The sequence below is a fragment of the Camellia sinensis genome, chromosome 11 (genome assembly GCF_055761805.1).
Source record: "Camellia sinensis isolate YWXY chromosome 11, ASM5576180v1, whole genome shotgun sequence".
Taxonomy (NCBI): Eukaryota; Viridiplantae; Streptophyta; class Magnoliopsida; order Ericales; family Theaceae; genus Camellia; species Camellia sinensis.
Genome location: NC_138971.1, coordinates 118,984,533 through 118,997,691, shown reverse-complemented (window position 1 = coordinate 118,997,691; position 13,159 = coordinate 118,984,533). Strand labels below are relative to the sequence as shown.

The window sequence follows — 13,159 nt, the reverse complement described above, 5'->3', positions numbered from 1 at the left end:
GAAATATGCTAGCTACCTAATTTATTACAATAAGGGTACAAAATAAAAATAACTATCTAAGTTACTCAACAATAAACATTCATAATCATTACAATAATGCTAATTATATTCAATTACAATGATAATGAGAGCATTAATTTACAACATTTGACAGAACTAAAAAGCATAAGGATGGCATGCATGCGACAGTTTTCAGAAGCAACTCTGTCTGCCTTCCTTGGAATTTGACCTATTTCACCTTCAGTCACTGCCCTCTATTTTCTGCAAAACACTCTGTTTACCAAACATTGAGGCCCGGCCAGCCACCCATGAAGCCCGGTTGTGCCCTAATTTTATACAAAGCCCTGTTTTTGTGCTCTGAGGTGAAAACAATGCAGATAGATTTTTCTGAGCTCTGTTTGTCCCTCTTACACTTCTCCGTCATGGAAAGCTGTAGACGTCCCCGAACGCCCCGGGAGGATGAGTCCCGTTCTGTTCATTTGGGGGTTACTACAGTTCGGACTCGACTTGTGTCACGGTTCTAAATCTGAACCAAAGAGTCCAAATCTGGCAAATCGTTTGAGAAAACAGATTTGTTTTGAAAAGTAGTGCCAAACATGGACTGCTTTGCCAGATACAGAGTCGCCACCTAAATATTTTTAAAATGGGGAAATTTAGGAAACCCTGACTCGATGCCGAAGGCCACATGTCCGTCATCACCGGAGTTGTCTCGGCTCGGGAGCTTGGGTACGATCGGGGAAGGTCAGCTATGAGCACCCCCTTTCGCCCGGTCCGAAGACCGGCCTCTACTAACCGTGATATCCGATTTTGAAAACGTTATGTGTTCTTATTCCATTTATTAGCCTAGAATTACTATGTTATGCGCGCAGCAAACAAGTATAGACTAGATTGCCTAATTTGGAAATAAACATTGCATATCCGTTCGGTTTGAAAGTGTTTTGGAATTTGCTACTCGCAAGTAGGCTAAAATGCGGATTTCAACGAGTCTTTCCAACTCAAACAATCCAACCTCCACCCACAGGCATTCAAACAGTTTAACACATAAGCATCTAGCCACATGGTAAACATACTGTCATGGTAGCATTCACACACATGTGACGTGCTAAAGCATTAAAATACTTACATAGTACTCCATGCCAAAATAAAGAACTTGTTAGCAAGCATGCATGATCCAAGTTCATGTTAAGTGCCTAATGCATCGCATACAAAATGTCGCTAAGACAGGCTCGGCTAACCTAGACATGTCATGTGAAAATGCACAATTATCACATATTCAGTTTGGAATTTGAAATAGATATGCAGTTAGCATGATGTACCGAGCCTAATGCATGTAATACAAATGCATGAATGCACGCATGCATAGCATAAGGTATGCTAAATTAAACGTGCCCTAATCTACCATCGTAAGCAGGTAAATAAAAGGGAAGAAAGAAGTGGGGGTTGGAAGACATGCACACACCCACGCACACTTATTACAGATTTGCCCTCACTCGGAGGGACCGAATAAATATTACAAATTAATTAACTACGCAAGCTAATTAATATTACAAATTAATTTAATGAATTAAATAAATTAATTAAAACAGGAAAACGCCTCGGGAAGCGCGCCACCATGCATGGGCTGCCTCTGTTTTCCTTCCTTCACTCCTCTAGAAGCTGTCAAAACCTCAGGGATGCTCTCTTGGACAGAGGGGATCATCACCGGCCAAGTGAAATTTCCACCGGCAGTGTTGTATGATCATCGGCACCAAATGAATCTGTCGGCAGAGAATTTGTTGCCGGCTGGCATCTTACACTGCCGGTCGGCATAGTATTCCTGCAGAACCTGCAACTGACAGCAACAGAGGGCAAGGCAAAGCATGGAAGCACTATTCAAGGCATGTATGCAATAATCATGTCCCTTATCATGTTTGCGACTCAAAGGGACATGTGCCTCGGTTCTCGGACCACCAATCACGCATTTCCATGCATGATGGCCCAAAGAACCAAGTATGCAATTTTGATTTCAAATGTATGCAAACCAATCAAACAAAACTCCCAATCCCTATCACCCAAGTCAAGGGACAAGGAATGCATGCAAGATGTAATGCAACTTAGGCACACAAGCTAAGGATGCAACATGGCATGGCAATGGACTTATGCAACCATGCAAGCATACATATGGCAATGCAAATAGATGGAAAGATGGTCTTATACATGAATTAGGCAGCTCTAATAAGGCCTAAAACAGTGGCCAAAGTGCTAAAAAGTGAGGGCTAAATGGCATGCACACACACATGCACATAAGGACCAACGCTTAAGCACAAATCAAGCAACATTCAAGCACACTTGAAAGGGACAAACATGAACAATTAGCATGCATTATAAGCTCTAAAATCATGTTATGAAATGATGCCAAACCATATTAAACAAGACAAGCAAGTGCATGCAAGCATGGTCCAAGTACTTGAAGCAAAGTCATGAAGCTTTGAAACATGTTTATCACAACAAACATGGCATGCATTAAGCAACCTAAAACAGGTTTTTAGCACATAACATAAGGCCCAAAAGACCACTTAGATGGCATCTAGATGGCTCAAAAAACAAAAGCATGCAAAGGCACCAAAACATGGAGCATTGCTACACAAGCTTCCAAAGCATTAAAGAGGCATGCAAGGCAATCAAACAAGCATGGAAATGGGACTGAAATGGCATATAGAATGATCCCAAATCACCAAAACAATGCAAAGATGGCATGCTACACATGCACATGCTCAAGGCCAACAAGCCCAAATACAAAGGAGCTATATCAAGCATGCCAAAATCAACCCAAATAACCTAGGACAGACCTAGAACATGGCAAAATAAGCACATAATCTTCACAAGACTAAGCCTAAAACATGCTCCAACAAAGGCTAACAACCTAAGACATGTTAAGGCATAAACAAGGCATTACATGGCAACTATGCTAAGCATGCATGGAGTACCAAAACCAACTTGAAATCATGTTATATTATGGATATATAAGCATGAAAAACAACCTAAATATGCTCAACACACACTCAAGCATAGGCTTCCTTAAGAGGCCAAAACATGTCCTTTTCAAGGACAACAAGGAGAGGGGGTGGCCCTCTCCTTCTTGGGACTTTAAGGCATCATCTTCACCACTGAAATCCCTCAAGATTTCAGTGGTGAAGAGACCCCAACACCAAAATCCCGGAGCTAGCACAAAATGGCTCAAAATGAGGCCTTTCAAGGCCTAAGAGGGGTCAACAACCCTCAAACAACAAAACACTCTTAATAAACAATAAAGAGGGCTTAAAAATAGAACTTTTTTATGTTATACAATAAGCACAAAAACAGCTCTAAGATAGGTATAAAATCAAAGCAAAAATGGGGAAAAAGGAGACTAGTTTCTCACCCTTGAAGACCCCTTCACAAATGGTGCTCCAATGGCCTCCTTGAGCTTGAATCCAACACCAAAATTTCAAAACAAACTCTTTAGAACCTCAAGAGCCAAAGGAAGGTGAAACACTAGGTGTTTGTGTGCAATAGTAAGACACAAAACACCTAGTGCACAAATGAGAGGGAAATAGAGATAGAAAATGTATCTCACTCAAACCCTAGAACTCAAACCCTAACAATGGCTGTTCTTGCTCTCAAAATATCCTAAGTCTCTAAGCAAGTCTCTCTTTTTTTGCCTTAGAGAGAGCTTCTCTCTATATTGTCTTGTAAAGCTTACAAGACAAGCTTTACAAGAGGGAGATCCCTCCATACACGTGTATGGAGGGATGCAAAAGTAAGACAGCTGTCTAAAAATATCTGCAAAAGCAGATGAACAGTAATCGGCCGGCCAAAAATGCCATCTTGGCCAAATGGAGTGCCGGTCGGCAACAAATAGTGCTGACCGGCAACAAAGAGTGCCGGCCGGCAAACTATATTGCCGGTGGCCACAAAAACCAGCCGGTGGCCTCTAGCCAGTGCCGGTGATGGGTGGGGATGGTCTACAAGCCCTACCCTGCCTCTCAAAGGCAAGATGCAAGTGTTTGGTTGTGAAACCAGACACTAAACGGTCGAGTTCGGGGATCCTGAGGCAAGGCGTGCGGGCCAAGACCTCCGGGAACTCCAAACGAACACAAACATGGATAATCACCGAGTGTTCAAACGGTGACGTCCAAGTCTTGAGGACGGTCAAAAATGGGGTGTCTACAAAAGCCACAGGAGAATGATGGAGACGTTTCCAAAACCATCAATGAGAAAGTTGTTTGCTTAATGATTTTGGCCACGATTTGGACAAAAATCAATGAAGGCAATGAATCAAAAGCAACCCCTCCCCTTTATCATGGAGTAAGTTCAAAGGGGGAAGTAAAGGCGCTTCAAGGGTCGTCAAAGCACCGTGAATTGACGTGTAAGGACTCTTGACACAATAGACTCGGCATAACGTCCGGCCGGACCCAAGCAATATAACTCATGTTCTTTATGTTGGTTGGTTCATTTTAAGCGAAATTCATTGGTCTTTGCCATTCTTTAATCCATTTGTCCAAGGAGATGATTACATCTACTAAAGATTACGTCCACTAAATGAGAAGCATGTCAAGTGGGAAGTGATTCTCAACTTCAAAGAGAGACCATGCCATTGTTGATGAACGTCCGTAGAGATTAATCCATTAAGCATAGATCTCTAGCTCATGTTTTGAACAACCATCAATCGGTTGAAATAACTCTCAAACGAAAGAAATGAATGGTAAGTTGCTTATTAAAATGAGGCTCTTGACATGGAAATCAATTAAAAAAAAGATAAGAACAACATACAACAAGCTATATATGAGAACTTATGATATAACAAACGAACTAATCAAAGCTTGAACCAATTAAAAATCCTAGGAAAGCCCTAAAACAACCCCTAATAGGTGAAAAATAGTGGCTCAAAGTGCATGAAAAGAGTCCAAAAAGCTAAACAACAAGCAAAGAAAATAAGGCTAGTAAGCAAGAACAAGGAGGGGTGGCTAACCCCTCCACCTTTGAAACCTTAAAGCATGATTTTTAGCCTCTTTTAAACTCTGAAAATCAATTTGGAAAGTAAAGAAAAGGGTGTAAAACAAGGGTTTGAGCTATAGGTGAAGGTGCACGAAAGAGTGTTAACTCTCTCTACCCTTTGGTAGCTATCTAAACCCAAGCTTAGACACTTGACATAGGCTCAAGACAATATAAAAACACAAGAAATAGATAGCAAGAGACAACAAAGAGAGCAAGAGAGGAGGTAGTAAGCTTATACCTCTCAAAGAAGATAAGCTCTTGTTTGTAACACAAACTTGGTTCAAGCACACTCTCAAGCTTGAATTATGATTCACCAAGCTCAACCAAGGTTCTAAGGTTATGATCTAAGGTGGTAGATGATGTATGGATATTGATCAAGAGAGATAGGTTGGTTCAAAGGTGACTTGTATAGGAAGATGGAACTCTCTCTTGTGTGTATAGGTTCTTTAGAAAATGTTTTTATAGAATTTGAGCAAAACAAGTCGAAAATATCTTTAAAAAATAGACAGTCGGCGGGCTCTCGCCCAGAACAGTGTGTATCACCATCGAGGCATGGCCGGGTCCAAATAGCCATGGCTGGCTCCCAATGGGGCACAATTGGGCCCTAATGTGCTGTCCTACTCCCCTGTTTCAAACTTAGTATAAGGTGGCACAATGGTCAAAAATGAACCTCTAAGGTAAGAATGAGACAAGTAGGAAGGTTTTGGGATTATTTCAGGGCTCGACTTTGGATTCCCTCGCCGAGAACTCGAATCACACAAGGCAATTTTCATCATCGAGTGCGCTGGACCAAGCGCCTAAGTCTTATGAGTGGTCAAAAATGGGGTGTCTACAATGGGTCGACCAGTGGGGTAGGGGAGTGTCCTATTTACACAAAAAAAAATGTAAAAATACATCTTCTCTGCCTGTTGGTTTGAAATGGTCAAATGTTATTTGTGGAGAAATATAACATAAGGTGATGCTTTGGCAGAGTGGTTAAGGTTTAGGATGTGGAGTCTTAGGTTGGGGGTCCAAACCCCTTCACCAGCGTTCTTGTTTTTTTTTTTTGGGTAAAAATATGTCAGCGCCACATCATCAGCAAGAACCAATCCAGTCATGCCACGTCAGCAAGACCACCACATCAGTGTCGCAGTCAACATTTGACAGCATATTTGGCATATGGATTAAATATTCCTTGACTTAACAGAATATTCCCTGCTTTAACATAATATTCGTGTCTCTAACGGAATATTCTCCTGGAAAGGTAATTTGTGACTATTTTTGAGACTGGAAGACTTATTTCTAATTAAAACACTTGGCCAAAATAGGTCTAGGATTGGAAATAAAGCTCAAATTCTATTTTCTTACTGGAAAATGTTTAGGACCCCCACAAAGGAGGACCCCCATGACCCCAATTAATGTATTAACCATTGATGTGGTTGAATTTTTTTTGGGAGTTGTGTCTGACAGTGACATGAATGGTTCAGATCATTTTGGGGGTTGTGGGGGTTGTGTTTTGTGGAGGTATCTATCATTACTATTTCTTACTGAGGATTCTATGAGAAACACCTTCTTGATTTCATTATCAGGTGATCAACAGAAAGCGCCCAAGTCTTAAGGTCGGTCAAAATGGGGTGTCTACAGCTATACATCGGCGGAATGGGGCTCTAATGTGTATCTTGTTCCCATCAAGCTTAGGCGACCTGGGCTTGACTTGGTTTGAGAGGTTACCAGAAGGTAGCATTGCTTCATGGGCATAACTGGCAGAGGAGTTTGTCACCAGGTTCAAGACAATTAGCAAAACTCCGATTGAGATAGACCAGCTGCTTGCCATTAATATGGGCGGGAAAGAAACATCGAAGGCTTACAACAACAGGTATTGGGAGACCTTTAACCAGATAGGCGATTCCCCCACCAACCTAGCTATCACACAGTATAAGCGGGCTTTGCCGGTGGGCCATAAATTGAGGGATTCAATAACAATGACGCCATCCCTCACAATGGAAGCCTTGATGGAGAGAGTGTTCCAACACATTAGGGTAGACGAAGATGGCACTCACGCCAAGGCAAAATCTGGCACAACAGCAATGTTCAGATAGAAAGCCTGGGGAAAACGTTAACATGGTTGGCCAGGATAACTGACTGAACAAAAACAGTCGAGGTGGACGACCAAATGGCAAGAACTCCCAGACAAGGAGATTGAGAGTTCACATTGCCATCACCACGGTGTTCAAAAAGCCTATCTACTGGTATAACAACCCTCATCTTATCTTAGTCATATTCGTGAGCATTTATATGATTTTTCCTTTTTAGGTTTGTACATGCAGGCTTAGACTTGTTTTGCCTAGGTAAAGGTCCTTGCCTGGTCTTGATGCTATCAGGTTTTGCCTAAGTGTTATATGCATGCTTTGTTCCTTGCTTGGTGTGTTAAGCCTAGGTCATTTCAAGCCTAAGTCATCTCAAGCCTAGGTCATCCCAAGCCTAGGTCATCTATCCTTGCTGTCTCAAGCCTAGGTCACACCTTTGAACCTCTTACACCTAGGCCGTTGAGCGCCAACACCTAGGACCATCTTGGAACCACATTGGTTGACCTCCCCCGTCACCTATGCATATTGGCTGAGGTGTGCATCATCTAGGCCGAGGTGTGCATCACCTAGGCTGAGAAATGTATAATCTAGGCCAAGATGCTATCATCTAGGCATCCAACATCTTTGATCCTTGAACCTAGCAACCTTTTATTCCGGGACTGGTATGACCTAGGCCGAGGTGTGGCACATCTAGGCCAAGGTGTGGCACACCTAGGTCAAGTGTTATCCTTCCTAGCCGAGATCATTGAGACCTTACTTGCCGAAGCCTATGTCTTGATCCGGGATCAATGTCTTGATCCGGGATCAATGTCTTGATCCGGGATCATTGCCTTGTCAGAACGCCCTTGTCACCTCACTTGTTGCACACACTTTGTCATACTCTTGTCTTGTCATTCTGGCACCTTTTTGAGGAGATCCAACCAGATGTTGCCACGTGTCCCAGTAGTGGTTTAACCCAGCTAGCAGCGGGGAACCCATATCATTTGCTAAATCTTCGCCTTAGAATAGAGAGAAGCTCTAGGAAGAAGAAGAAGGAGTTCTCAGAGATAGAACTAGATGTCCAAGCTTGATCCTTAGAGTTTGAACCGTTTGATCCGTGTTTTGAGGTTAGATTCTTGATCTACTCTTGTTGTTCTTTATGTTGATCTGATCACATTGCATGATCTAGCATGATTCATGAGACATGCATTGATTTAAAGTTTTGTTTTAGAAAGAGAAAATGATGTTCTTGTGTTCTTGAAGAAAAGCCTTGTTTTGATCCAAAAGTTTGCAACAAGTTCCATGTTTTTGTGTTAATTTTCATGGAATCTTCAAGTATGGGTACCCAGGTCCATGTTTTTGAACTCATATCATGAAATCTCAGATTTTGAATAAAGAAGTTATGATTTTAGCATTCATGTTCTTCATGTTCTTCAAGAGGAAACCCAGATTTCCAGACGTCATTTCCCTAAGTGTGGTCACTGAGACCACTCTTGCTTAAATCTCACACCTAAGCCAAGCATTGTATCTCACATTGGCATACCTTGCATGATCACTTGCACCTTAGCCTATCTTGCATGCACACCTAGGCCAACCACCACACACCTAGGCCGACCATGGTACACTCTTGCCGGCACCTTGTAACATCTCGGCAGGCAGCCGCACACCTAGGCCTAGGAGACCACACCTCGGCCAAGATTCCCTGAGTTCACCCAGCTAGGCCATTTTGGCCTAGATCATCTCTGTGCATCCATTCCGAGACATGGTTGGTACCCAACATGTTTTCCCTAGAAGAAAAACAGTGTTTTGACTCCCAGCATGTTTTCCCTAGAAGAAAAATAGTGTTTTGACTCCTAGTACATGTTTTGCTTTGTCTTGACTTGGTTTTGGAAAGAAATGGCAGGATCATTTTCATTCATGTAAAGCTTGTTTTAAGAATGCTTTGCACAACCATCTTTGAGCATTCCTTCTTGTCTTCTTGAAATGCATTCAGTAGACTTTGCTATATGATTGTAGGTCTTGGATTCTTGCCTTAATCCCTACATCTGAAGAACTTTAGTGAGTGGTATTTTTAATAAAGCTATGTTATAATGTTTTGATAAAGCTTTGCTTTGTTTCGTTTTGGAAAAGTATTTGATCAAGTATGAATGATTATCCATTAGCTTTTGTATCAAGTATTACCTTTGTTTTGATGACATTCTTGGAAAGTCCTTAGTGCTAGGGGACTATAATGCAACTAGTACCCGTGTTTGAGATATCTCCCTTGTCACTAACGGTTTTCCGGGTGGATTTCTCTAATCGATTCCGGGTCGATTATTCCCTTGTTTTGTCAGGAATGTCATCCCTTGTATTATGTTGATGCTAGTACGCATCCCTTGAAGCTTTGAAAGACTGGATAGATGAACTTGGTTCATCCCTTGATTTTGTACAGGCTATTATATGTGTTGTTTGATAAAGATCTCGAATATCATTCATTCAAACCTTTATTACTTATATCATTCACTGAGTATCCAATCTCACCCTCTCCTTTATATATATGTAAGTGATGAGCAAGAAGGCGGTGTTGCGTAGATGTTATTTGCAAGTTGTTTTGGATTCCTGTTTTGCTAGCATTTTGAAGACTATGCTTCTTAGCTTTGTAGTTCATGTCTTTTGTATATGTCGGCTCGAGAAGCCTTTGATAAAGATGTATCATGTACTTTAGTTTATTTGTATCCATGATATAACACCATGTTAAGATGTATGACATTTCATTTGATCTATGCACAACTCTTATGGACTACCTAGATTTAAATTTGTTTCCGCACATGTAAGCCCCATATGTATACTCTGATTGTGTGAATCTTTGTAAGTTGGCCTTTGGTAATCTCGGATTACTGGCCATCATGGCACCATTCTACAAGGGGCGGAATGGGGCTGTGACAACTAGATTCTTAGTGAGATACGTGACGAACCCTTCGTCCGGCTGCCAACGAAGTTGGGAGAGGCACAAAGGGGCTATGACGATAGGTATCGATGCACATTCTATGATGAAGTGGGGCACTGAACTGAAAATTGTACACCACTAAGGTAGCATTTGGAAGAGTTAGTGGCCGCGGGCCACTTAGACCAATATATTAAAGGGGGAGCTCAGCTAGCAGCCCCAGACTGCAATGGGCTAGATGGGATGCCAATCGAAGGACCTTCCCAACGCGTGATCAATGTCATTCATGGGATCATTGAGCCTGAAAGAGTCTATGAGCTAAGAGGAATGATTAAGAAGGCGGACCGTATAAGGGAGGTACCGAGTGTACAACCAACCGTGAAGAAAGGGAAGACAAAAGTGAAAAACGTCATCACTTTTTCGGACGGGGAGTTAGCAAGGTTGCAAAGCCCTCACAATGACGCACTAGTGGCGACTCTACTCATCAAAAATTTCAACATCAAGCGAATCTTGATAGACCAAGGGAGCTCATGCGAGATAATATACTATGAGACTTTGAAGCAACTCAAATTGGAGGACAAAGATTTAGCTCTCGCGACATCGCCCTTGGTCGATTTCAACTCTATGCCAGAATGGCCAGTTGGCAAGGTAATTTTTCCGGTGAAAGCTGGGACAATGATAAAGCAAGTGGAATTCTGGGTACTGAAAGTACCTTCCACTTACAACATAATTTTGGGAAGAGCATGGTTTCATGCCATGCAAACAGTAGCATCAATCTACCATCAGGTGATGCGATTTCCAAACGAAGTTGGAATGGTTGAAGAAATCTTGGGAGACCAAATCATGTCCAAGCAATGCTTCGTGATAGTGAACGTCAGCCGAGCTGCCAAAGGGTTCCACTACAAAAATTTCAGTTTTTCGCGACGGCACTCCTAATGCCGTGTCAAAAAAATTTTAGCGACAAAAAATGACTTTTAGCGATGGCAAAGGGGGGTCACAACAGAGGGTGTTGCTAAAACGTTTTAGTTTTTGCGACGACAAATGTTGGCTTTTGCGACGACATTTTATTATCACCTATAATATGTAAAATTGAGACCTTTTGCGACGACAATGTTGTACCGTCGCTAAAAATTTTATTTGAGTCGGCAAAAAAATGCTGTTGCGGTTTTTTTTTTTTTTTTGCAACGACATGACCTTCGTTAGCAAAACTCTTTTGCAATGGCATTGCTTATGTCGTCAAAAAAAAAAAAAATTTAGCTCTAATGTTTTTTGCGACAATGTGGTGCTGTCGCCAAAAAAAAAAAAAAACTACAATAAAATTATTAAAAATATTCAAATTACCTACATTAAATGAAAAAAAATTGAAAAAAAAAACCAATAATTGCATAATAATATAAAAATTCTTGTATAGAAATAACAATTTCTCCATAATAAAAAAAAATCTTGCATTCATAACTAGACATCAGCAAAATTACCCAATCACATAATGTTGCATAATACATATATAATGTTGTTCACAATTCAAAATAACATAAACCAAAAACAAAAATTTTCCTCATCATTCTCCATGGGTAACAAAAACAAAAGTTAGTCGTTCTTCTAAGGCATATATTCCACAAGAAGCAAACTCATACTCGGGACATATCTGAAAATAAAAAAAAAAAATTAATGACAATATAATTATTTTTTAATATGATAATTACAAAAAAACATAAAAATTTAACTACTACACAATTACAAAGACAATTAAGTAAATAATTTTGCCTAGACCGAAATCCGGCTCTAACTCCCAAACCGGGAACCCAATTCGAGTCATGTCTTCTCCCACAAGTCTCTCATGCCTAGGCAGTCGTGTGTGCCAAGTTTCATGCCAATCTGACACCGTTTGGTGATTTTGGGGCGTCAACACCTCGAATTCTAAGTTTCTTAAGGAACTAATTTGCCTAGACCGAAATCCGCCTCTAACTCTCAAATCGGGAACCCGGTTCGAGTCCCATCTTCTCCCACAAGTCTCTCATGCCTAGGCGGTCGTGTGTGCCAAGTTTCATGCTAATCCAACAATGTTTGGTGATTTTGGGGCATCAACACCTCGAATTCTAAGTTTCTTAAGGAACTAATTTGCCTAGACCGAAATCTGGCTCTAACTCCCAAACCGGGAACCCAATTCCCATCTCGTCTTCTCTCAAAAGTCTCTTGTGCCTAGGCAATCATGTGTGCCAAGTTTCGTGCTAATCCAACGCCATTTGGTATTTTGGGGCATCAACACCTCGAATTCTAAGTTTTATAAGGAACTAGTTTGGCTAGACCAAAATCCGGCTCTAACTCCCAAACCTGGAACCCGATTCGAGTCCCGTTTTCTCCCATAAGTCTCTCGTTCTTAGACAGTTGTGTGTGCCAAGTTTCGTGCTATTCTGATGCCGTTTGGTGATTTTGGGGCGTCAACACCTCGAATTCTAAATTTCTTAAGGAACTAGTTTGCCTAGACCGAAATCTGACTTTTAACTCCTAGATTGGGAACCTGATTGAAGTCCCGTCTTCTCCCACAAGTCTTTCATGCTAGGCGGTCGTGTGTGCTAAGTTTCATGCTAATCCGACATCGTTTGGTCATTTTGGGGCGTCAACACCTCGAATTCTAAGTTTCTTAAGGAACTAGTTTGCCTAGAACGAAATCCGGCTCTAACTCCCAAATCGAGAACTCGATTCGAGTCTTGTCTTCTCCCACAAGTCTCTCGTGCCTAGGTGGTCCTGTATGTTTCATGCTAATCCGATGCTGTTTAGTGATTTTAGGGCGTCAACACCTCGAATTCTAAGTTTCTTGAAGAACTAGTTTGCCTAGACCGAAATCCGTCTCTACCTCCCAAATCGGGAACCCATTGTGGAAATAGCAATGAACATTATTTCTCACAAATTGAATGGTATTAGCTGTTTCTCAAAAGAAGGACCTTAAGAGAAATGAATATAAAAATAAAAAGGAAATTTGGACAAAATACAAACACGATTCACTAGATACAGAAACATACAATCCATGTTTGAAATATAGTGTTTCATGTAATGACCCCAATCTACTGGGTCTCAAAGGGCTAGCCAAAGATGTCATTGTGTTCATTGCTCCCACTCAACGCACACTAGCGCCAGTCGGGCTGTTACACTTTGACGACATTGACTGGCTTATCTA

General features: G+C 41.4%; 1 protein-coding gene across 1 annotated transcript; it reads left to right on the top strand.

Annotated features, from left to right (window-relative positions):
* Positions 1-10,227: 10,227 nt before the first annotated feature.
* LOC145802584 (uncharacterized) lies at positions 10,228-10,920 on the top strand. Its single transcript, XM_082895319.1, has one exon. The coding sequence runs from the start codon at positions 10,228-10,230 to the stop codon at positions 10,918-10,920; it is 693 nt and encodes a 230-aa protein (XP_082751445.1).
* The last annotated feature ends 2,239 nt before the right edge of the window (positions 10,921-13,159 follow it).